The sequence below is a fragment of the Camelus bactrianus genome, chromosome 6 (genome assembly GCF_048773025.1).
Source record: "Camelus bactrianus isolate YW-2024 breed Bactrian camel chromosome 6, ASM4877302v1, whole genome shotgun sequence".
Taxonomy (NCBI): Eukaryota; Metazoa; Chordata; class Mammalia; order Artiodactyla; family Camelidae; genus Camelus; species Camelus bactrianus.
In genome coordinates this window covers 81,161,976-81,187,495 of record NC_133544.1, presented here as the reverse complement: position 1 = coordinate 81,187,495, position 25,520 = coordinate 81,161,976, and the positions used below count along the sequence as shown (strand labels likewise).

General features: G+C 42.3%; 2 protein-coding genes across 6 annotated transcripts in view; both read left to right on the top strand.

Annotated features, from left to right (window-relative positions):
* The window catches only part of MYO5A (myosin VA), a 173,599-nt gene extending 167,299 nt beyond the window's left edge, over positions 1-6,300 (top strand). For all 5 annotated transcript variants that reach the window (XM_074366143.1, XM_074366142.1, XM_074366141.1 and 2 more), the window contains one exon: positions 39-6,300. In XM_074366143.1, coding sequence (XP_074222244.1) covers positions 39-191 — 153 coding nt within the window. In that variant the 3' untranslated portion in view covers positions 192-6,300. The remainder of the gene's footprint in view (positions 1-38) is intronic.
* A 7,898-nt stretch (positions 6,301-14,198) lies between these two features.
* The window catches only part of MYO5C (myosin VC), a 91,042-nt gene continuing 79,720 nt past the window's right edge, over positions 14,199-25,520 (top strand). Inside the window, exon 1 of the mRNA XM_074366138.1 lies at positions 14,199-14,421. Within this exon, the coding sequence (XP_074222239.1) occupies positions 14,395-14,421 (27 nt within the window). The 5' untranslated portion in view covers positions 14,199-14,394. The remainder of the gene's footprint in view (positions 14,422-25,520) is intronic.

The following is a 25,520-nucleotide window of genomic DNA, read 5'->3' as shown; positions in this document are numbered from 1 at the left end:
TGATGCTTTTTTTTGTTTTTCTTTTTTAATCTTCTCAGATGCGTTTACGAGACAGGAAAGACTCCCCTCAGCTGCTCATGGATGCTAAACACATCTTTCCTGTCACCTTTCCTTTTAACCCATCCTCCCTCGCGCTAGAAACCATCCAGATTCCAGCCAGCCTGGGCCTGGGATTCATATCACGGGTCTGAAAATGATATCACGGCAAACATTGACAATGCATTTCTTGCCTGAAATAAGAACCCGTTATTTCAAGTGAGCTACTGAAAACACATTTTTAAAGAGATAGTACTGATCATCTCCCAAACAAGGGGTTATTGACTGGAAATCTCCCTGGAATACTTTCCATCACCGTGGAAAGGAAGATAGGCTCCTTCGTGTTGTGTTACCTTTATAACAACACTCATCCTTGGTCAGTTAGGTATCCGCAGTTGAATGACAGAAGGAAGGAAAAAAATGTGTCTTCAGCTGACAGCATTTATTTTAAATACTTACCACGGCATCTGAATGATATAAAAAAAAACACATAAATTCCAAATATGAGCTGTTGTTAGGAAGGCACCAACAAGGAACCTCCCGTGCACTAACCAGAAGAACTGAAAGGAAAAATTACCATTGAGTACATACCGTGTCATTTTAGGAATCAGTTATGTTGATACTGTCAAAGAGGAACAAAGAAATAAACTGGCAATATGTAAAGTAAATGGTCCAGTAGCTCCCTTCTATGTGTCACTATGATGTAGAGATATTAAGAGAATGTTGGTTTGCTATAGCGCATGGAAGTCTGTCTATACCGTAGTTTACTGAGCATTTCAAATTGCTGCTACATACTACGTTCTTTAAAATGTAAGTGGTATTCATATTAGACACTACAATGATAAGCTTCTCTTTTATCAACTCTGTTTACAGTTCAATCAGATCACAGTTTTAACTGGATTATGTGCACATATCTACAGATCCACCTGCACGAGTGGCAGACACTGGGCAGTCACGAGGTAACATGACAGAAGTTGACATTTAGGGCTAGGATTATGCAGGGTGGCTATTGCTGATGTCATTTATTCGGAATGTGTTACATTGATGTGCTCATTAATTTTCCCTGGTGGGTATCACATCAGGGTTCTGTGTTCTGTGACATGACTGATTTTTAGTTACCAGATCTGATTCCTGCAGTGTATATCTTCAACCTTGACAGGGTTTCTTTCTTCTTAATTTATTAAGAATTAATCTCAGTCACTATCTAGAGAGGATTATCAGAGTTTTCATGATTTAGGTCTTATTTTATAAATTATGCAAAAGAAAAGTATATCGTAAGTAATTATGATTCAGTTTTTTTTAGGCTTTATAACTTCTATAAATGTCCTCAGTACCACTAGATACTTTAAAGAGCATCATATTAGAAATACTGTAAGACCTATACAAAAATATAAGAAGATTGCTGAATTTTACAGAGGATTTGGTTTATTAAGACCCAGATTCTGTAAGTTTTCATCCTGAAATCCCAGTTAAACACATTCTCCATTTTTCCTACAAATCTTATTCAATAAGTGTTTCAGGTTGTGCTAAAGCAAATTCTTAGCTTTCATTAGAAACTCTGGTTCTGAATTACAATCATAGATTTATATAACTTAACTGTTAGTTGATCTACAAAAATGACATCTTATTAAAATACGTGCAATATTATTAATGGAAGTAGAACATTTTCAAATCAGTGATAAAGATTGTTATTAAAAGATAAATACTGTCTGTTAACTTATTTGGGCCTCAGATTCCTCATTTATATAAGGAGTGTTAGCTATTTCTTAAGGTCCCTTCCACATCTAAAGTTCTCTCCCCTCAATACTTGGACCGTAGAGAAACGAGCTGCAGTTACTCAGTCAGGTTATCCCCTGGTGGAAAGACTGGTGTTTGGTGCCTGTTAATTCTGACAGATTAGTAAAATGTAAAATCACAGGTTTGTGTAGCTATAATATTTCTTAAATGTACATTTCCTTACATGCTTTTAGAAAGTTAATTAGTTTAGGTAATTTTTACTGAATCGTGAACTGCTCTATTCAGGTCAGATACATTTATTCATTTGTAAAACAACCAAAACCACTACTAATTCCATCAGATTCTCTCAGTTTTCCCTGGTTGTCCATGTGGTTTTCAGTGAACAATGAACTGTTGAAAACATTTGGTTAGTACTGAATGCATCAGAGTCTAAGAGCTTAGATGGGACTTGGGTGGGAGAGAAGCCCCAAAAATGCCACCGTGCTTGCAGGCGCTGCCCCTCAGCCCTAGAAATCCTCCCAGGCCCTCTCCCAGCTCGGCCCTCGGCAGCATGTTCTTGCACACTCTGAGTCTTGGCGGGTCTTCAAGGTCACACTTCAGCTTCTGCTGCCATTGCAGCCCCCTTATCTTTCCCCCAGACAGCTCGTGTCCTGAAGTGTGTCTCGTCTGGGTCTTTCTCTCCCTCCTGTCACCCATCTTTCTGCTGCAAAGTGCTGGAGCCTCTGTTCCACTCCTGGGCCAGAGTCTGCTGTCTCGGGGATGGCCACACAAAAGATTATTTTTTGTGGTATTTCAGGGCTCACGCCAGCTTCCCCAAGGCCCACCCAGAACCCCAGGTGGGGATCTGAATTAATTTCTCTTAGTGGCCCGAAGATCTTTGGTCATAACAAAAATACCTTACAACCAGGGAACCCCAAGTCCTGGAAAGTCACTCTGTGTACTACTTTCTTGCGAATGCAAGATATACTGCTGACTGTGGGTATCTTTTGGCCACTTGGAGGACTGCTCACCCTTCCATCTGTCCATCCACACTTTCTCACCCAGCTTCAAACACATCTCCACCAGCCCTCCAGTCCATCCACCACCCATTTATCTGTTCACTCTTCCCCTTCCCTCAAGCAAACCATGTATCCCATCACCTGTCTACTCACCTGCTCTGACTGCATTGAAGGCAGTGGATGGAGTTAGTCCTCAGCTGCCCTGTTGGCCTGCCAGGCCAATCTTTGCACAGGTTCTTGTCACTCTTACTTCTCCGCAGTACAGCCTTTAGCATTATCACTGATTTGCTTTTTCATAATTCCTCTTTGACACCCAATAGGAATTCAAAGAAAGATCTTGAAAAAACAACGGTTCATTGTCTCAATAGCCCCTTCTCAGCAGTCTCCTCCCCACTCACCTTACAGAGATTCAGCTCACACCTTGGAAAGCGAAGCTGAAAAATTAGAAGTTTTCCTTCTTGTAGCTTTTCTTAGGTTAAGGCATTGCTTTGCCTGAGAGTAACTATAATGAACGAGGAAGGTGAATGTGGGGTAAAATCCATGAAGTATAGCTTCATGATTCCTTTCGAAGTTTTAAAAATTCCCCATGTACCTGACACTTTCATCAACTGCATATATATATTGCATATAAATATATATTCCAAAGCCAACTGATAGGAGATGTGGGGACTGGGGTCAGTTTGCATCATTTGCTTTTTTTATTTGCTTCATTACAATGGATAATTGAGAGTTGCCTCTTTCTGGGTGAGTAATGTATAATACAGATCAAGTCTTTTAATAACAATGGCAGGGGCTATGAAAATATTTTATTCTATTAGAATTTCAGTATAGTGATTGTTGTGAGAAATTGGTTTCCTGGTAACTCTAGGTAAAGGGGCACCTGCCACCACCCTGCGATGTCCTCACAGGCTCTCTCTGACACACACACACACACACACTGCAGTATGTGGAGTTCCCCAGAGGCATAATCAAGGACTCTCTGCGTAAGTTCAACTATTTGGAATAAAACAGAAAGCAAAACTTCATGTGTGGCCCTTCAGTTCTGGTGAAAGGTAGTGTAGAAACAGTACCGTGTGTCAGGCTCTGCTTTACTTCAATGTGCTTTCTCTGTGTGACCCAATGTGTCCTCACAGCAGCCCCAGAAGGTAAGAAGGGGAGCTACTGCCATTCTTTGCTGATGATAACTTGCGAGAGAGAGAGGTCAGCGCCTTGCCTAAGGTCACTCGGCCCTCCAGCTGTGCAGTTGTACCACATGCAGCAGTGGCAGCGAAGGCACATGGGGACAGGAGACTTTAAAAAGTCGTGAGGTTCCATTCTCTGCTTCCTGGTACCCATGCGGTGCCCTGACTCAGCAAGAGATGCTCTGTTTCCTTATCAGAGTTGGCAACTGGCAGGTGGAAGCTCTAAGTGCCGAGCACCGAGTTCTTGGAGCTAACGAGATGGGGCGCCTAGTGGTTTCCTTTCTGTGGTAGTTACCTGCTGTAACTAGGTTTGACGGCCGCTCCCCACCCCCCACCGCCCCGGAGGGTGCAATACTCTGGGTTTTGGTCATTAAGCAACAGCACGCAGTCCCAGCCTGACAGGAAGCCTGAAAGCCTCCCAAGAGTTAAAAAGAAGGTCACTCTCAACACGCAGCCCTCAGAGTCCCCGTCAGAGCCCCCAGGTGGGCTGGGCAGCCTGCAGGGAAGCTGCAGCCGCGGGCCGAGCCCCTGGGTCCCCTCTGAGGGCCGTCCTCTCTGGCGGGCAGGCGCATGCCAGTCAGTCAGTGTGTGTGAACATGACCGTGTGTGCATGCTGCTGGTGCTGCCTTTGGAGCCAGATGTGCTGTGTGCCCGTGCGCAGAGGGGCTCTGTGTGTAGATAAGTGCTTTGTGATTTCTTCTCAGGCTGCGCTGTGGGGGCCGCCTTAACCCCTGCTCCCTTTCCTCCTAGTGCTGCCTTAAGTTCTCTGGAACTTCTCCTCTGTGAAGGGGATGTCCTGCCTGGAAAGGCTATCTTGCCCAGTTTCTCAAGGTGTTGTGAGGGTTTGGGTGGGTGCAGCCTCCTTTCTTCCTTTATTCCCTTTCCCCGTGACCCCAGCAGCCGCCCCGGCCCTTCCTGTTACTTCTCCTTCCTTTCTTTTCCCTTATTTCCAAACAGGTATGAGAGAGAACTCTGAGGCAGCAACAATCTCAGAGCCAGTGAAATGTGGGCTTAGAGAGTGTTCTTGAGTTTGGGGGCTCTGTCACAAATAAGCAAATGAACATGTGGGAAAATGCAGGATAAGTTAGATTCTTGGTAATACTTAAATGGCTTGCTTTCCGCCGACCTTTTCTTTGTGAAGCTAAAGGGTACAACTGTAAAACCTTTCACGGACATTAGTTAAAAAAAATTTTTTTAAGAACCTTTTGCTACATAAAAGATAGAGTAAAATCAAGAAAGAGTGCTAGAAAGTCTAATCCACTGTATTACCCTAAATTAAATCAACCTGAAGCTACAGTAGTTTTCTCAATAGATCAGGAACTTAAAAGCACTATGTAAAATAGCTGCCAAAATGCATTTTATACATTTTTTTATTTTATAATTTGGTCCAGCTGAAATGTTCATGAGCTCAATTTAATGGGTGTTATTAGATTCATAAAATGCCTGAAAATGACTAACAGATTGTTAGTACTGTATTGTTGCGTGAAGTACTTGAAAGAAAAATGTTTTTTGCATTGAAACTGGTGTGTATAATTCAATGCTTAGTAGGTCAGTTCACCTGCAAGCATTTTTCAGAGTCAGTAGTTTCAAATATCTTATTGTTACTATATTTTTTAAAGTTTTAGCTTACATTTCAGGCTCTTTACATCACTTGAGCCATTTAATTGTTTCCAACAAATGGTGAGTTTTTCCTTTAAATGTGGATACATGTGTTATAATTTATGATTCCTAGTTATGTATTTTTGTGGAAGCCTAGAGTAATGTTACCTTTCTTGTGTCCTTGGAAAATTTAAATTGCTCTAACAATGTTGCACAGAAATGAGCTTATGACATATAGTGTATTGTATTTTACTTACTAACTTTAATTGTTAATTTACTGTGAAATGGATATGCCTTTTAACTACCATGATATTGAACATTACAGTTTTTCAAATATTTTTCCTTGTTGGATATGGAAAAGGAATTCTGCTTTGACCTACATAGAAAAACATGATATAGTTAATCTTTGAGAAGTCCTTAGGTAAAATATTCATCTATTAGAAAGGAAGAAAAAGTCTTGAGAAGTGAAAAGCATTATCAACAAACACTAGTTTTGAACTGAACCCACCCCAGCATATCTCACATGGAATTTTTAAAAGTAAGTTAATAATTCAACAAAAGCCTTTGAAACATGGATTTTCAATAGATATCCCCTAGTGCTAAGATGAAAACCAAAACAATATCAGATTGACATTTACGCTCTAAATTTGTAGTTGTCTAATGTTGTACTTAGTAAATGTGCATCATTAATTCTGTATTCTCCTAGCTATTACAGAAAACTGTTCAAATAAAGATATGGCTATAAAGGATTTTTGTTAGTGTCTTATAAATAAACCCACAGCATATACACCAACACAGATCGTGTTTTGAGCTATAAAACACAACTTTAAAAATTTTTTTAAAAATAGAAATCATATAATGTATGCTCTCAGATGACAATAGAATTAAAATAGTAGAACTAGAAATCAATGATAGAAAAATAGCTGGAAAATCCCAAAATACTTGGAGATTAAACAACACACTTTTAATTAATGCATGGGTTGAAGAAGAAATCTCTAGAGAAATTGTAAAATATTTTGAACTAAATATAAATGAAAGTGCAACTTATCAAAATTTGTGGGATGCAATGAAAGCAGTACTTACAGGGAAATTTATAGCACTAAATGCATACAATAGGGAGAAAAAAGAATGGCTTAAAATCAGTCATCTAAGAAACTAAAAAGGGAAGAGACAATTAAATGTGAAGTAAGCAAAAGAAAAGAAATAAATATTAGAGCAGAAATCAATGAAATTGAGGACAGGAACTTAATAGAGGAAACCAAAAGCTGGTTCTTTGAAAAGATCAATAAACTTGATAAGCCTCTAGCTAGGCTAACTAAGAAAAAGAGAATGTGGAATCAAAAAAATAATACAAATGAATCTATACACAAAAACAGAAACAGACTCACAGACATAGGGAAAAAACCTCTGTTTACCAAAGAGGGAAGGGATTGGGGGAGGGATAAATTAGGAGTTTGGGTTTAACAGATACAAACTACCACACATAAAATAGATAAGAACAAGGATTTACTATATAGCACAGGGAAATATAGTCAATATCTTGTAACAAAGTATAATGGAAAATAATCTGAAAAAGTTTATATAACTGAATCACTTTGCTGTATACCTGAAACTAACACAATATTGTAAATCAACTGTACTTCAATTAAAAAACAACAGCAACAACTGGGATTCTGACATTCTTGCCTGGAGCTGCTCCCATCATCCTCCTCTCCCCAAACTGTCAATATTCTATTCTCAGTTAGTAGCAGAACTAGGTAGAGAATCAGCAAGAATATAGAAGACTTGAAAACAATATCAACCACCTTGATCTAAACTGACATTTATAGAACACTTTACCTACGTTCTTTTCAAGTGCGCACAGATCATTCTTCAGGATAAATCATATGCAAGACAATGGAACAAGTCTTAAAGTGCATTTAAAAGTACTGAAACCACATAAAGAATGTTCTCTGACCACAAGAGAATGGAATCAAATTAGAAATCAACTGAGAAATTCTCAAAATCTGCAAATATTTGGAAATTAAATATGACACTTCTAAATAACAAAGAAGAAATCACGAAGGAAATTACAAAATATTTTGAACTGAAAGAAAACAAAAATGCAACAAAGTTCATGGGATGTAGCCTAAGCAGGTCACAGAAGGAAATCAATAGCTTTACATGCCTTTATTAAAAAAAAAAAAAAAAAAAAGACATGTCAAATCAGTAATTTAAGATTATACCCTAGGAACCTAGGGAAAAGAGCAAACTAAATTCAAAGCAAGCAGAAGCAAGGAAATACTAAAGGTGGGAGTGGAGATGAGTGAAATAGAAAACAGAAAGACGAGAGAAAATTAATGAAAATGATGAAAAATTAATAAAACTGACAAACTTTTACCCAGATTGATCACACAAAAAAAGAAAAGAAATTACCAAATTCAGGAATGAAAGAGGGAACATCACCTCTGAGCAGGATAAGTAGATAAGTCAAGCAGGGCACTTAGGATGCGAAGTTTAGAGAGGCAGAGTCAGGCAAAAACAAGGCTAACACCTGAGAGTGCGTCACCTCCTTAAATTCTGCACCTTTGGCACCTCACTTGTCTCACCCTCGTCCTGGCCCCATTACGAAGACCCTACAGAAATGAAAAGAATTATAGTAGAATAATATGAGTGACTTTGTGCCAACAAATTAAACAACTTAAATGAAATGGACAAATTCCTAAAAAGATAACAAATTATGAAAACTGACTCAATAAGATATAAAACTTAATATATGTACAAGTAAAAAAGTTAAATGAGTAATTTAAAATCTTATCATAAAGAAAAGCCCAGGCTCAGATGGCTTTACTGGTAACTCTTATCAAATATTTAAAGACAAAAATAATACCAACCAACTTTGATACCAAACAAAATACATCACGAGAAAACAAAACTACAGACCAATATTCCTTTTGAAAATCGATGCAAAAAAATTACCCCAAAAATTGCAAAAAACAAAACATTATAAACTAAATTCAGCAACACATAAATAGGATTACATACCATGACAAAGTGGGATCTATCCTAGGAATGCAAAGTTGGTTTAACATTCAAAAATCAATTAATGTAATACACCATATTAACAGAATAGAGAACAAGTTCCTAATGATCATCTCAATAGACAGAGAAAAATTATTTAACAAAATCCTATTCATCATTAAAAAAATACATAGTAACAAACTATGAATAGGAGGAACTTCTTCGGCCTGATAAAGGACATCTATGGAAAAACTTATGACTAAACTTATAGTTAATGGCAAAAAACCAAATGCTTTCCCTTTCAGATTGGGAATAAGGCAGATGTCTATTTGTTCTTACCATTTCTATTCGACATTGTGCTGGTGATTCTAGCCAGTGCATGAGACATACACCCCTACACACATACACACAAGTTAAAGGCATCCAGATTGAAAAGAGAGAAGTAAAAAATGTATTTATTTGCAAATGATAATCTTATACTTGAAAAATCCTAAGGAATCCATAAAAAAATTTACTAGAACTAATACATGAATCCAGAAAAGGACGTAAGATATAAGATCAATATACAAAAATCAACTATGTATACTAGCAATAAACAATCTGAAAATGAAATTCAGAAAACATTCAAGTCATTCATAATTACATCAAAAAGAATAATATGCTTAGGAATCAATTTAATAAAAGAAATGCAAGACATGTACACTGAAAACTACAAACAGGGAAACATTCCATGAATTAGAAGACTCAGTGCTACTGAGATGGCAGTTCTCCCCAAATTGGTCTACAGAATCAACACAGCTCCTAACAAAATCCCAGCAGGCTTTTGGTAGAAACTAACCAGCTGAAACTAAAATTTATATGAAAATGCAGAGGACTCAGAATAATTGTCAAACAATTTTGAAAAAGGAAAGCAAAGTTGGAGGAATTACACTTACCAATTTCAATGATTTTGAAGCTACAGTAATCAAGACAGGCATGGATGGTGCTGGGATAAATACTGACATAAATCAATGGAACAGAAATGAACATCCTGAAATTATGGTCAAGTGATTTTTGACCAGGCTGCCAAGGTAATTCAATTCAATTCTTTTCAATAAATGATACTAGAACAATTCAATAACCAAATGTTAAAAAAAAAAAAAGATTAATTTAGACCCTTACCCCAGTAGTACACACAAAAATTAACCCAAAATGGATCATGATCCTGAATATAAGAGCCAAAACAATGAAACTTGTAGAAGAAAATTTTTGTGACTTTAAGCTAGACAAAGATGTTTTGGATACAACACCAAAATTGTGATCCATAAAAGAAAAATAATTGATAAATTAGCTTCTTTAAAATTTGAAAATTTGCACTGTGAAAGACACCATGAAGGAAATGAAAAGCTAATCCACACAGTGGGAGAAAATATTTGCAAATCATATATCTGATAAAGGATGTGTGACCAAAATACGTAAAGAAAGATTGTGGATTCAATGCTTGTATTGACCTCCTCTTCCTCCTGAAGCACCAATAAATGATTTAAAAAAAATTCAGTATGAGAAAGAGAATGGAAGAAAAGTGACAGCAAATTTTGGAAGATGAAAAACAGATGACAAGTGTCATTTATTTTCATGACCCAAGAAGGCTGAAACCTAAACTGGCAGAGGTGGGGATCCCAGAAGTACCAGAAGCAGCCTAGTTCACAGGGCAGAGATGGGGAAAGAACTCAGAGACAGCAAACAGCACTGAAAGTGATGTGGGGCTGAAAAGAGAACTTGCTGAAAATCTGTTTGAAGGGCAGTTTGAGTGTCCTAAAGGCTTGAACAGATATTTTGGAAAAGAGAATGCCAATATGGTCAACAAATAGTCATCATGGAAATGCAAATTGAAACCACAATGAGATATCATAACACATTCATCAGAAAGGCAAACATTTAAAAAACTGAAAGTATCAGTGTTGGTGAGAATATTAAACAGGTGAAAATCTGGCATACTGTTGATAGAGGTAGAAATTGACACAAGTTTAAGAAATTCTTGCACTATCTACTGAAGTTGAGCACTTTCAGACTTTATGATCCAGCAATCCTATTCCTTTTATTTACTCAACAGAAAAACATAAATATCTGTGCAGCAAAAGATCTATATACTAAATGTTCACAGCAGTATTATTCATAATAGCCACTTTGGGGAGTGGAGGTTTTCCTTCTTAGTTCTTTTGGCTGGCAATTAAAATGAAAGACGGCTGATTAACAGGAGAAAAATCAAACTTACTATGTGAGCTTGGGGAATCCGAGAATTCCAAAAAACAGCAAGGTAGGATGAGGTGTATATATGTATGTGTGTGTGTGTGTGTATATATATATTACTCTGGACAAAGGAGAAAGAAGTAGGGGGGATCGGAGACTTTAAAGGGAAGTCAGGTAATTTACAGGAAGATAAAAAAAAGTTAATGTTTGGTAAACGAATGTTTACTGGCCCATCCAAAGGCAATGGGACACAGGGAGGACTTTGAGCAAACAGACCTTGCTAGGTTCCTCCCTGTCTCCCACATCTAATTCATATTTTACTAGAGTTGTCTATGGTGATAGTGCCTTCCTGGGACAGGCCTCCTATCTTAAATTCTTTTAGGCAGTAAGGGTTCAAAGGTTCTTCCTGAGTCTTCTGAGCCTTGCTTGTTTTCAGCTCAAAATAATCTGCATACCAGAGTGGCACATCCTGGGGCGGCCTGCCCTGAAATTCATCACCACAAACTGAAACAACCCAATAAGAGAATGGATAAGTAAGTTGTAGAATATTTACACAGTGGAATACTATACAGAACAAAAAAAAACTAGCAGAATATAGTTACGTGCAACAGTGCGGATAAATGTCATATAAAAAGCAAGGTGCAAAAAGTTGCATACATAATTCCGTTTATAAAAACATCTGAAGTTGGTAAAACTAACCTATCGTGATAGATGTCTTAACAGTGGTTATCTCTGAGGGGTAATGGCTTGAAGGAACATGGACGGTGTGAGGATGCTGGAAATGTTCTGTCTACATCGGGGTGGTGGTTACTTGGGTGTATTGCTGTGTTCCATGTGTGAGAGCACATTGAGCTATACACTTACTATTTGTGTACTTTTCTGTATATAATACTATTCTTCAATAAAAATTTTATGTAAAGAAGAAAGTAGTTAGACTTTCAGGTTCCTTTCTTGACTCTGAGAATCAGACAGCTGTCCTGACACACTTTATGCATTTTCTTTTTCTTTATGTTATCATTTTGGACAATAGGTGCACAAAATTGAATTTACCATAATTCTCTTTTTCTGGCACTTATCAGTGTTGGGCATGTCAAGCCCTTTTTAATATTTTTAGTTTCCCTTTTTTCTTTAGTCCAAATCCCACTTCCCTCAACCTCATAAATATCCCCTTGTGCATACTTAATGGATGACTTTGTAATTTATCTTACAAACTTTTATTTACATACACTCGTATCCATGAACTATGGTATTGAAGTACTGAGTTTAAAAATATATATAAGACCTATGCTAGGCATCTATTCAGCATTGTTTTTTACGTCTCTCTGAGGGATACAGGTAGATCCTACTAGCAGCTGTACACTTTCACATTCTACGTATACCCCATTTTATTTACTCATTCCCTATCGATGGATAAGTGCTTCCAACTCTTAGATATATAACTGTGTTGTGATGAACATCTACTTAACTGTTGCTTTGGGTGACTATGTGAGAATTTTTCTGCCTAAACTTATTTTCACTAAGTATTCTCAAATTGCTCTCTAGAACGAGAGTATTAGTACAGTCAGCCCTCCACAGCCACAGGGTCTGCGTCCATGGATTCAACCATCCTCAGACCCAAAAATTATATTTCTTAATTCCAGAAATTTCCAAAAAAGCAAAACCAGCAACTATTAACATAGTATTTACACTGTATTAGGTATTATAAGTAATCTAGAGATTATTTAAAACACACAGGACAATGTATGTAGGTTATGTGCAAGTACTATGCCACTGTATACAAGAGACTTGAGCATCCAAGGAGTTTGGTTTCCTTGGGAGCCCTGGGACCAAACCCCCCTCAGATACTAAAGGATGACTGTAGAGTTCCTACCAGCTGAGTGAGCAAAAAAGTTCTGATTTTCTCACATCCTAGGCATCATGTGATGTTGTTCAACCTAAATATTGTTGCTCATCTTCTGGGTGTAAAGTGATATGTCATTTTCATTTGTATTTCTCTACTAAGAAAGTTGACATCTCTTTCTATGCTAACCAGTCATTTGGGTGTCCCCATCTGCAAATTGCCTATTCATTTCCTTTGTCAATCGTCCAATATTTAAAACTAGATTTCCTTTCTTTTCTTTAACCAATTTACAGTAGTTTCTTATATATTCTAGATTAACATTCTAGATATTAATTATTTGTTCTTTAAATTGTAAATATATTTCCTAGTCTGTTGCCTTTCTTTGTGAATGGTGTTCTTCATGGAACAGAAATCTTTCATTCTGATGACCTCAGATCCAACATTTCTTCCTTCCATGGCTGTGCTCTTTGATCTTAACTCATTCTTTCCTAAACCAACATTTAAGAGACAGTATCCCTATTTTATTACCCCTATTTTTTCCTAAGAATTTCCTCATTTTACTATTAAGTTTTAATCATGAATCCATCTGGAGTTTATTTTTGGATATAGTGTTTGCCATGCACTTGCTTGTATTTTTCTTCCACATAATGGGTCATTCTATTAAATAATCTTTTCGTACCCACTCTAGTTCTCCAGGCCACTATATAATGCAGGATCCTGTTGGTGGACTCCATTCTGTTCCATTATTCATTTATCCATTCCCATGCCAGTGTCACATCGTTTAATGACCATGGCTTTGTGATATCCCTTAATAAATGGTAGGGCAAACCACTCCTCTTTGTTCTTTGTTTTGAGAACTGTCTTAGTTACACATGGACTTTTATTCCATATAAAATATAAAATCACTTTACAACTCTCCAAAAGTCCTGCTAGGATTTTGATTCCAATTATATCAGGCTTATGTATTAATTTGGATACAGTTGACACCTATACAATATTAAATATTCCCATCCATGCAACCATGTCTTCCCATTTAGTCAGGCCTTCTTTTACACCCTTGAAGAGAAATCTGAACATTTACTCCACAAGGGCCAAGTGCACTTTGGTTAGTGGACACTTTATATTTTCGTTGATATTGCAGATATCTTGTTTTCTATTTTTCTTAATACGTTCTATTTTCTAAATGGTTATTGCTCATACAAAAGAAAATTATTCACTTTAATATCTGATTTTGAATATGATCTCCGGGCTGAACTGTAACAAGTTCTAAGAGTTGGGTGATTCTTTTCAGTTTTCTATGCAAATGTTTATAACCTCTGCTTTTTTCCAGTAAGCACGCTAAGGGGAGCTAAAACTCGGGCTGGGAACGACTCGTAACACACCTGTTTCCTGCCTCGAGAGCCAACGAATCCCCGCCCGGCTGGTTCTCGGCAGAGCGCGCGGCTTCCCGCCAGGTAGACCCACTTTACTGCGAGCGCTTGTGAGGAAGAGGGCGCGCCCCGCCCGCGGCCCCCGCCCCGCCAATCACAGCGAGGACTGGCCAGGTGGGCCGGGCAGGACCAATCCGCGCCTTCTCTCCCGCCGCGCTGCAGCCCTCGGGAAAGTTAGTCCGCCGCTAGGAAACTTCTCCCTCAGGGTGGCCCGGCGCTGATTTGCGCTGGTTTGCACCGACTTGCGCGGAGCGGAAGGTTACCTGCCCCGTGGCCTTAAACAGCCGCCGGCCCAGCCACGGAGCCTCGCACCTCGGCGGCCCCTGAGCTGCCCTCTGTCGCCCATGGCGGTGGCCGAGCTGTACACGCAGGTAGGCAGGGGAGCCCGATCTAAGGGAGGGCGCGCGCGAGGGAAGCGGCCCGGCGCTAATGCTGACTGTACCTGGCGCCCGGCCGCACCTGTGCACCTGGCGCGCTCGCCGCGGGGAGGGGCCGCCGAGGGGCTGGGGGCCTGGGGAGCGTCGCCCTCTTACCCTGCCGAGGGCTCTGGTCTCTGTCCGTGGGTAAGGCGCCCTAGGGGTGGGAAAACCGAGTGCGAGAGGCTGCTTCTCCGGACCCGAGTTTCCTGTCGTCCAGGGGTCGCTAATCAGCCCGCATCTCCCGCGACCCGCGCCTCTCAGCCCCCTCCTCCTGAGCCACAGGTGGATTTGCCCACAGGGACGTGGAAAACGCAGACACGGGCGAATAATAGGATCCATAATCTGCCCTCTCGGGAGCCCCTTAAACGACTCGGCACGGAAGCTAGGCCGGCGCCATAGTCAGGATGCTTTCTAGAATTCCTGGGTCTTCTCAGAACGCCTGCACGTGCACTTAAGCTCATCTGATGCCCGAAGCCGCGGCTGCCTGTGCGTGTGGCCCAGGCCTCACCCGTAGTAGCTGAGGGCTCTTGGGAATTCAGGGGTGCAGTCACAAGCTCTTTACCCACATTTATAGGGTATACAGTTTATTTAAAAACAAACAAACAAAAAACCTTTCTCATATACTCCGACTCCAGGAATCACTGTAGAGCATTCCTCTGAAACCTCCTGGTCTCCTGTCCAAGGGCTCTGCCCCTTTTTTAGGAAGGCCAGTATTCCCAGTAGGCGCCCGGAACCTTCTGAGATGAGCTTGGTTAATTATTTGGATAAAAAGTGTGAAAGTGTTGGCCCTTTTGAAAAAAATCTATGTGAATAGCCATAAAGCCGGATCGTCCTGTACCCCAGTGGGGGAAATCTTTGGTCACCAATATTCAGATGGATGAGACTAGAATTCATCCGTGTCCTCTGACACAAGCCCTAGCTTTATAGTTTAAATGACACTTTGGTTGTAGATATAAACGATTGTTGTAAATAATTTGTTTCAATGGTTTAGGCAAACTTTTTTCTTCTACTTTGCTTAATTAGTAACAGTACAGAACCAAATTTACCAAACAGTATTTCCCCCTCTAATGTGTTTCCATTAACTAGAGTTCTGTATGAAAAATGTTTGAATAGTTTTAGCAGTGAGGCTGTGAGCCATCTGATATCCAACAGTCCTTCTTAGGTCTTCAACTTACTGAAGGTAAAAGAAAATTCTGGAGCAAAACTGTTCTTGGAAGATACTTTGGAGGACAGAGAAAATTGTTGATGAATCCATTTTAAGTAACAATTTTTCCTGAAGCAAAAATACACGGGTGTGAGCACCCCTGTCATCTAGTGCCTCACACCACAAATATCTATTAAATACCAACTAGGTACCAGGCACAATGCAGGGAAACTGACATGCATGAGTTTTCTAGAGTTGCGCTTGGGTGGACAGAGACTCTGACTCAGAGCCAGAAGGAGCCTTCAGGACCATCTCTACCCACTTTGTGTCCAGGTTGGCTCCTGAGCCTCTAGGCTGCCACGTCCCTTCCAGGTGGCCAGTTAGCCTCCACTTTGTCAATTCCAGAGGTTGAAAGCTCCCTGATTTGTGTAGCTGCGTGTTTAGGTTTTAGAGAACTTGCATTGTGAAAGAATTCTTCCTTAAACTGAGACAAAACCTTAAACCCTCTCCCTTGCTCCCCTACCACTCCCTCCCACCCTCCTGAGTCCATAAAACTAGCTAACTGGCCTAAATCAAAGCTTGAGACTGGGGCCTCTTGGCCTTATTGAACCCCCAGGAGTACTCTCCCTGCACAATCTTAGCCTCACAGTGTTTTAAAACAACCTGGAACCCCTTTCTGCACTCAGAGGCCAGTGGTGACCCTGCAGCAGGATGACAGGTGGGCTGTCCATTCAGGGATCCCTGTGTGACATTCACCTCCTGGTCTGCAGGCTGCCCCACTCACCCACTTGACACTGCTGTCACCTGCCTGGCCCTGGTTTCATCGCCTTCCTGTATGGAAGACAGGCGTATTAACTCCCATAAAACACTTGTTTAGCATTTTCTGTATATAAAACATTTTAGGAGTGCTCACATCTGTATATAAACATTTGTTTAGCATTTCTGCTTGGGGGAGGTTAGAAATTTTTTTTTTTAAAGTGATAGTCTTTCCTCTCAAGGAGCTTTCTGATTCGTGAGAAATGAGAAATATCAAGTAATTCAATCTGCTGAGGCCTGGAAGGCCTGGAGGAGCCCGCTGGGCAGTAGGGTGGGGAATCGGAGAGTCCCTGCAGCCAGAGTTAGGTCAGGGCCTTATACTCCAGTGAGGATCTTGAGTGTGGGGGTGGGGACTCAGGGTGGGGGTTTAGGAAGTCGAGTAAGCCAGCAGTGCTCCGGGAACTCTGTGCCCGTGTGAGAGAGTCAGGTAGCTGAATTTGCAGGCCATCCTAAGGGTCCAGGAAAGAATTAGGGGTGCAGTATTGGAGATGGAGGGAGGAGGCGGAGTCCACAGAGCATGTAGAGGTGGGTGAGGAGAGACTGCACTGGGGTGTGTGAGGGAGGCGGGTGAGCCATAGATGACCGAAGCAGGGTGGTGCTGCTGACAGGGACATCACGGGGAGGAGATAGCAGGGAGGTCCTGAGGCAGGTTTTGTACCTGCAGGGGTGGAGGTGGTGAGGGGGCATCCAGGGGTCAGTGGTCTGGATGGTTGGAGGCCTGTGTAGAAGATAGGCCGGGAGTCTTCTGCCCAGAGGCACTAGTCAGAGCCCAGGCACTGAGAGCCTCATCAAGGGAGGGAAGAGGGCCAAGACAGGACCATGGGACTCTGTCTATTCGGGGGGAGGTGGGGAGCAGAGTGGCCCCAGAGGGAACCATCACAGGGAGGAGGAGACAGGAAAGCTGGCATGGGGCCACAAGAAGAGGGGCTCTGAGAAGGGGGACTTCTGGGAGGAAGTGTGTTGAGAGTGGTTGCTGCCGGTTGACGTGTAAAATGACCCAGCCCTTTTCAAAAGCTATTTGGCAACATGCCTTAGAAATTTTCAGAGCATTTGACCCAGCAGTTCCACTGCTTGAGATCTCTCTGAGAAAAACCAGCCTAGATATCCTGTGCTTGAGCCCCTCTGGAGGCCCCCGTCACTTTTGGGCTCACTGACCAGCCACGAAGTCCCACCTCTGCACGTCCCCCTCCCATGCCTGCCCACTCCTATCTTGGCTCCTGCCGCCCTCAGTGCACTCCTGCTGCTGTGCCACTCCATGGCTTGGCGCACGGGGCTCCCTCTGCTTGAAATATCTGTCTGCTCTGCTTTCCAGTGCCTGCACCTTCCAAATTCAGTTTGAGCAGTGCCTCTTCTGAGAAATCGTTGCCTCTTCATCCAGGCACTTTTCACGATGACTTGTACCAGCCCCTTAACTCTGTCTCCCCTGTTGACCAAGAGTTTCTAGAGAACGGGGAGCAGTGGGGGTGCAGTAAATGATGTGTGCATGCCTGAATGAGTTTTTCTGCTCTCAGAAAGAGCTACAGGCATGAAGAAGATAACGATGATGGTTACTGTTATCTCACTGAGTACTTATGTGCCAGATGCCATCCTCAGAACTTCATGAGCTTTATCCTCACAATGTCTTGCCTTTATCTGAATAAACAATGCCATGTGTTAGATATTGCTGTCTCATTTTTACAGATGGCTCAGGTTAAGTAAGTTGCCTAAGTTTATATAGAAGCAAAGGAGCTAGGGTTAAAAGCCTGTGTTCTTAATACCTCCCACTATCACCACCTCTATCATCTTCCTCCTATTCAGGGGATCTGACCTTTTCCCAACACAGAGGACTTGTGGAAAGTCCATTCACTTCACAGCTGCCTCCCTCAATATCTGGTTATTTATCAGATTATTCCTTCTAATAAGTAAAATGGAACCAACCCCAAATATCCAGCAAGAGGGCTAGAGTTGAGTGAACTATAGGTAGAAGAATAGAGGAGTACATGAAGCCATTAAAAATGGTACTTACGAAGAGTTCATAACAACATGGGGTGATGTTTATGTTATGTGGAAAATGAGGGCACAAAAATGTATCTGCGTGTGATCATCAATATAAAATAAGCAAACAAAGGGAGAAGACCATGTACGTAGCAATTCTGCAGTCAGTTCTACAGCTGCAGGGAAGTCACGGAGGATGAAGGCTGAGGAAACGTCATGAGACTGGGCCACCAGGAGGTCCTTGGCATTGCTTCTCTTTCAGTAGAGCTGTGAGGGACGGAGGGGCCACCTGATCATGGTCACAGGCTGAGGGAGGGAACCAGCAGAAGACCTGAAGATGTAAGAAAGACACCAGGCATGGAATAGCATCAGAGGGGAGTGGGAGACCTGAGGCTGGGTGGCAGGAGTGGAAGACATGGAGGTATTGAGAATGACGTGTGGGCAGGACTGAGAGTTTGGGGAGAGTGACAAGACCACCCACTTTTTCTCTTATAGCACAACTCCAGCCCCTTCACCGTCAAGGCCACCTTCCTCTGGGTGAATTTCAGTTCCTTAATGCCCATCTTAGCGGCACTGTCCTCTAGGTCTGGTCTGCTCAGCCAAGGTGTGGCGGGACTTGTGGGGCCGCAGCCTCCCGTGAGCTGCTCTCAGCGTGGCGCTGAGTTAGTGCTCTGTTTCAGTGGAGCAGCTGCACGCTGCCCCGGAGTGCATGTGCCTGGTGCCTGGGGTTAAGTCTTGGTTCCGCTGTTTACTAACTGGGTAACACTGAGCCAGTTACTTAACCTCTCTTGAGTGTCCACACCCATAGAATAGATTTAAATCTTACCAGTCATTGTAGGGATTAAATAACCTGTGTAAAATCCTTAGCATAATACCTGACACACAATGCTTAATAAAGGTTAGGGTTTTGTTTTTTTTTTAATATTGATGCTATTGTAATACAGTTAAATTTTGGTATCTAAATATTGGACTTTACATTTATTCCTATTAAGTTTTCCATCTTGTTGTTTAGTGTTTAGTGTTCTGCAGCTTGTCAAAGCCTTTTTGAATCTTGATTGCCTTTACTCATCATGTCATCTGCATGTTTGATATACATGTGTTCTGGTTCTTTCTCTAAGATATTGGTGAGAGTGATGGAGGATGAGACAGCAGCTCTAAAGCATATGCCTTCTAGAGACCGTTCTTAAGTTCCTCTTTCTCCCATCCAAGTACTGACCAGGCCCGGCCCTGCTTAGCTTCCGAGATCAGACGAGATCGGGCGCATTCAGGGTGGTATGGCCATAGACTTCAATTGCTCTTTCTAATTAATCATCACTCAGGTTATGACCAGTTTTAGCCACAGATTCACAATTATATTATCCTTCATCCATCTGTTTTTCTTCCTTGTGCTTGAGGATCTCACAAGACATCTTCACAGAAGGTCTGCTGCAACTCAGATGTGCAAGGTCAAGAGAAATGCAGCCAGGGTCTCTGTCTAAAATAAGGTCAAATTCAGTTTAATAACTGTCCATTTGGCTATTACAAGCAACTTTTAGAGTTTTATATTTCATTAGCCACCCTGGAAAATTAAGTGTATCCACTGCATTACATATGGGTAGTTCAGAAGAGTAGGAAAGGGGACATAAAGACTAAAATACCAAGTTTAGTCTTTAATTGGTGGAACTACTGGGAATTTGAATTTTTGTTCAGTGGATGTCTATGCAGTGCTAGCTATGGGAAAATCATACTGGGCTCCAGGGCACAGAGACAGGGCTCTTGAAGCTCACTTGCTAGTAGGGCAGATGGGAAGTTACCCGAAACCTGGGGAGGGGGCAGAGAGAGCTCTAAAGAGGAAGCAGCCAGTCCTGCTAGGAAGGTGGGGGGCTGGGGAGCACTGCACAGGGGAGTCTTGAGCTGACTCTTGACTGCTCAGAGCAGTCTGCTCGCTGGTGGGGAGGGGAGGGGTGGCAGGAACAGAAGTGCACAGCACAGAACCAAGAGGAGCTTGGCATGTTCTAGACACTGCTAGTGGTTTGGGTGGCAGCAAGCAGAGGGTGGACTAAAATGAAGGAGAGGCTGGAGTAGGAAACTGGCTAGGACAGCGGCTCCCCAGGCCTGGGTGTTCCTCAGAATCCATATGGGGGTACTTTTAGAGCTTTCATCTTGCTGGTCCCCACCCTCGGAAAGTCTGGTCCAGATGTGGGTAAAGGAATCTGTCCACAGAAACTTGGTGCTCAGCCTGGTTGAGGAAGCACTCAGCAGGCTGTGGTCCCTAGCAAGAGGGGGAGCTGACAGATGGCCATGGCATTGGGGGGGTGGCTGGGCACACAGGTGAGACCTGTTTAAGACGTAGGCTTTCTAGCCCTGATGACCGTTTGGTTGTTGAGGGTGGAGGGAAAGAGGCGGTGCCCAGCACTGTCCCAGGTTTCTGATTTGAGGGGCCAGAGAACTGAGGAGGAGGACTGGGTGTGGGACAGGCATAGTGATCACTTGAGCTTGGAGTTTGTGTCAGAGGACATTTAGGGGCTGATGTCTGGGAGACCATGGAAATGTGGTCTAGACCCCCTGAGACACCTGGGCTGGAGGCATTGATGGTGTGCAGGCCCCAGCACAGTCACAGAAGCCGTGGGAGTGGATGAAATGCTCCAGAAACAGCCTGTCGTGAGGAGAGGCCGGGAAGGACCTTGGGAGTCTTGAGAGGAGGCTGGGGAGCCGGGAGGGCCCTGAGGAGCGAGTGAAGAGGAGGAGGAAGAGGGCTGACCCAGCCTGTGGAGACTCCCTTCCGGTCCAGAGAGGCTCAGAAGAAAACTCCTGTCATTCCACACTCCATGGAAAGTCTTCAAGCCATTTCTGTGGCCGAACCTGTGGACCCGTCAGCTAGGTGGGTGACATGAAGAGATGCTGCTCTCATCTGAGCGTGTGGGGTGGGCGGGTCCGGCTTTTCCTGAGGGTCAGTCCTCCTGAAGCCTTCACCTCATTCCTGAGCCTCTTGGGGCTTGGATACACCAGGATTTCCCTCCACGAAGAAGGATTCCCAGGAAAGCCTGGGAGGCGGGCCTCCCCTCTCTCCTGCAGGAGGCCCCACAGGAAGGAGCCACCCTGGGGAGGTCATATGAGAACTAGTCACACTGTTTGTCTAAATGCTGCAAAGTTCCTCTCCCTTGGGTTTGAAGTGTTGCCTTGTGAGTTGAGGAATGTGAGACAGGAGGGAGGGAGGGACTGAATGGGTGTAACTTAGGTGGAACCGGGTAAACTTAGGTATGTTTACTTACCAGGCTGGGTCTCGGCTGCAGGGCCCTAACTGGCTGACAGCCTTGCCGGCAGAGACACCAAGCCTGGTGGGGTGCGGACGGCCTGGGGAATCCAGGGCTGAGGAGGCCACTGTCTTTGTGCCAGAGGAGAAGCAGACTTCCGGTTCCATATGTCCTAAGATAGTAAATGCTACTTTTTTGCTAAAATAGACCAGCCTGTGCCCTGTCAAGTAGATGGTTGCAGTTGAGAGTTCAGGCTTATTTCAGGGCCAGTCTTACTCACTTGACAAGTAGTTCAAAGGAGGAGGCCCAGGCCCTGGCTCTGTGGAGTCCCAGCCTTTGAGGTTCTCTCTGTGGTGTTCAGTGAGTTATTGACCCCTCTGGTCTTGAATTTGGGGATCAGTAAAACAAAGGGCTTGGTTTGGCTTGGTGACTTTTACATCACTTCTTAGAGCTCCAGGCTTCCATGGAAGGGCCTGAGGGACCTCAGCTGCACAACGTGGTGGGCTGCCACCATTTCATTTGAAGTAAGCTTTCGGTGGCTTTAAAAAGAGCTTTGACAGACAACTTGAAGTAGACAATTTCCTGGGACCCTTTCAGCTGTAAAATTCTATAGTGGCCAATTCTTGATAAATGGGATCTTTCCAATTATTGTAAAAATATTATCCCATAAAAATATTAATGAGTTTTAGCTTTATGAGATTAGCAATAAATGTTTTCAATAGCAGACCTGAGATAGAAAATGGGAGCCTTTTGTCAACAAGTCTGTGTGGAGTGTGGGTGTGTGTGTCTGTGTTGGTGAGGCTTCTGTCCACCTGTTTGCATGGGTGTGTGTCTCTGAGTGTATGTCAATCTCCCACCAGGTCATTCTTCCATTTTCTCTCCCCCTCCCTCCCTCCCTTTCTCTCACAAATATGACTCATCCCATGCCGCATTTCAGTAAGCTTCCTGCTCTTAGCTAGCTGTCAAGAATTAACCTAAGGGGTCATGATTGATATCCAAATGATGATAGACATATATTGTTTATTTGTTTAGTGAGGCAACTTATATTAACTAATAGATTAACAGTTGTGCTCCTCAACTTTGTCCTAGTACTGATGCCCCGAACTTTCCTTTATACTTATTATTTCCTCCACCTTATTGTGAAAATGTAAAGTCTACAAACAAGTTGAAAAAATTTTACTGTGAGCATCTGTCCCACTACCTAGATTCTAGCAGGAATGTTTAACCATATTTGTTGCATCATATGTTTATTCATTTTTTTAAACATTTTTTATTGATTTATAATCATTTTACAATGTGTCAAATTTCAGTGTAGAGCACAATTTTTCAGTTATACATGAACATATATATAACTCATTGTCACATTTTTTTCGCTATGAGCTACCGTAAGATCTTGTATATATTTCCCTGTGCTATACAGTATAATCTTGTTTATCTAGTCTACATTTTGAAATCCCAGTCTATCCCTTCCCACCCCAAGCCCCCTTGGCAACCACAAGTTTGTATTCTATGTCTATGAGTCTGTTTCTGTTTTGTATTTGTTTTGTTTGTTTGTTTGTTTGTTTTTTAGATTCCACATATGAGCGATCTCATATGGCATTTTTCTTTCTCTTTCTGGCTTACTTCACTTAGAATGACATTCTCCAGGAACATCCATGTTGCTGCAAATGGCATTATGTTGTCAGTTTTTATGTCTGAGTAGTATTCCATTGTATAAATATACTACATCTTCTTTATCCAGTCATCTGTTGATGGACGTTTAGGCTGTCTCCATGTCTTGGCTATTGTACACAGTGCTGCTATGAACATTGGGGTGCAGGTGTCATCCTGAAGTAGGGTTCCTTCTGGATATATGCCCAGGAGCGGGATTCCTGGGTCATATGGTAAGTGTATTCCTAGTCTTTTGAGGAATCTCCACACTGTTTTCCACAGTGGCTGCACCAAACTGCATTTCCACCAGCAGTGTAGGAGGGTTCCCTTTTCTCCACAGCCTCTCCAGCATTTGTCATTTGTGGATTTTTGAATGATGGCCATTCTGACTGGTGTGAGGTGATACCTCCTTGTAGTTTTGATTTGCATTTCTCTGATAATTAGTGATATTGAACATTTTTTCATGTGCCTGTTGATCATTTGTATTTCTTCCTTGGAGAATTGCTTGTTTAGGTCTTCTGCCCATTTTTGGATTGGGTTGTTTGTTTTTTTCTTATTAAGTCGTATGAGCTGCTTTGTTTATTCATCTTTCTACCCTTCTATCCAGTCCTCAGCCAGTCTTATTTTTTGAAGCATTTTAGGCTAAGCTGCATACATTAACACATATAGTCCTAAATATTTTAGTATGCGTATCAGGAGTTCCATATTTATTTAGTTCTCCGTGTAAAACTTTCAGACAATGAAATGCGCAAATCTTAACTCTGCATTCTCTGAGGTTTGAAAAGTGCTTAACACCTATGTAACCCAAACCCCATCAAGGTAGAGAATGTTGCCATTGCCCCACGAGATCCCTTCCACAGCCTCACCTACCCCCAGAGGCAAACTGTTCTGATTTTTCCCCCCACATTCTATTTGTTTTACCTGTTCTAGTCCTTAGTTTAAAGGACTCGTGCAGAATGTACTTGTTTGTGTACAGCTGCTTTGACTCAGCCTAATGCTTTGGAGATTCCTTCATGTTCTTGCCTGGTTCAGTAGTTGATCCTCTTTATTGGTAAGTAGTGTTCCATTGATGTGTATACCACAGTTTTATTTATGTTTTTATAATTCATTCTCATATTAGTGGACATAGTCTGTTTCTAGGTTTTGGCCGTTAAGAATATAGTCACTATGAACATACAGGGACAAGTCTTTTTGTGGACATATATTTTGATATTTTCTTTTTAAAATCATATATTTTGATTATAGAAGTAGTAAATGCAAACTATAGGAGATCATAAAACTGTAATGAAGAGAAGTAAAGTGTCATAATTACTGCCCAGAATTTTTTTTGTAACTGAAAACTCCTGAAGCTACACTGTCTCAACCCAAATGAGTATTTCCTCCTGCTGGAAAGGCACCAGCCGACCACTGGCCACATGTTCACCTGGTGCATGTCAGGTCATCATTTGGTTGTGACGTTTTCCCTGTCATCTGGCAAGAAGCAAAGATTCACAAAGGGTATTGCTTGTGACTGTCCCCAGAGTCAAGGATGGTGCCTGGTGAAAATTTAGTGCCCAGGGACTGTACTCGGGAGGATGGCAGGCACTTAGGCACAAGTGCAGGCTTTCTCTCCTAAAGCACAAGAGTTAACAATTACCTTCAGAAAGTCCGTTTGTCCCAGTGAGGGACAATGCCAGAGAACCAGTATTCCTTTGGGCTGTAAGGATGTGGAAAGGAGAAGCCACTCTAGGTGCAGGCCTGGACTGTGTGCTCATCTCAGCTCTGCCCCTGGGGAACTTAGAGACCCTTGGGCTGGTTTTCTCTGGGAAATGAGGGTTAGTTGCTGGACGGCCTCTTAGGCTTTATCTAGATCTGGGATCCTGGGCTGTTGAGCCTTTGAAGTTCAGGAGCTTTCCGAGGTGCTGCTTAATGTCTCCATGTGAGTGCTTCCCAGTTCCTGTTACTTTTGGCCTGGTTATGTTCCAGGACATCAGGGCATCCTGTAGGGGTGCCCCACTGACAGAAGCCGCTGATGTGTGAGCAGAGAGATGCAAATATACACACGCACACATGTGGCTCCAGGTTAGAGACTGGCTGGGTCAGTAGGAAGGCCATGATGACTGAGGGGATGCCTTACCCTCTCAGTAACCCAGCATTGTGCCAGACATATACATACTCGATGACCGCAGGAGAATGTGGGTTGTGGGGTCTGGGAGAAAGTGCGAGTGGTCCGTACCTGATGCTGGCAGCGTGCA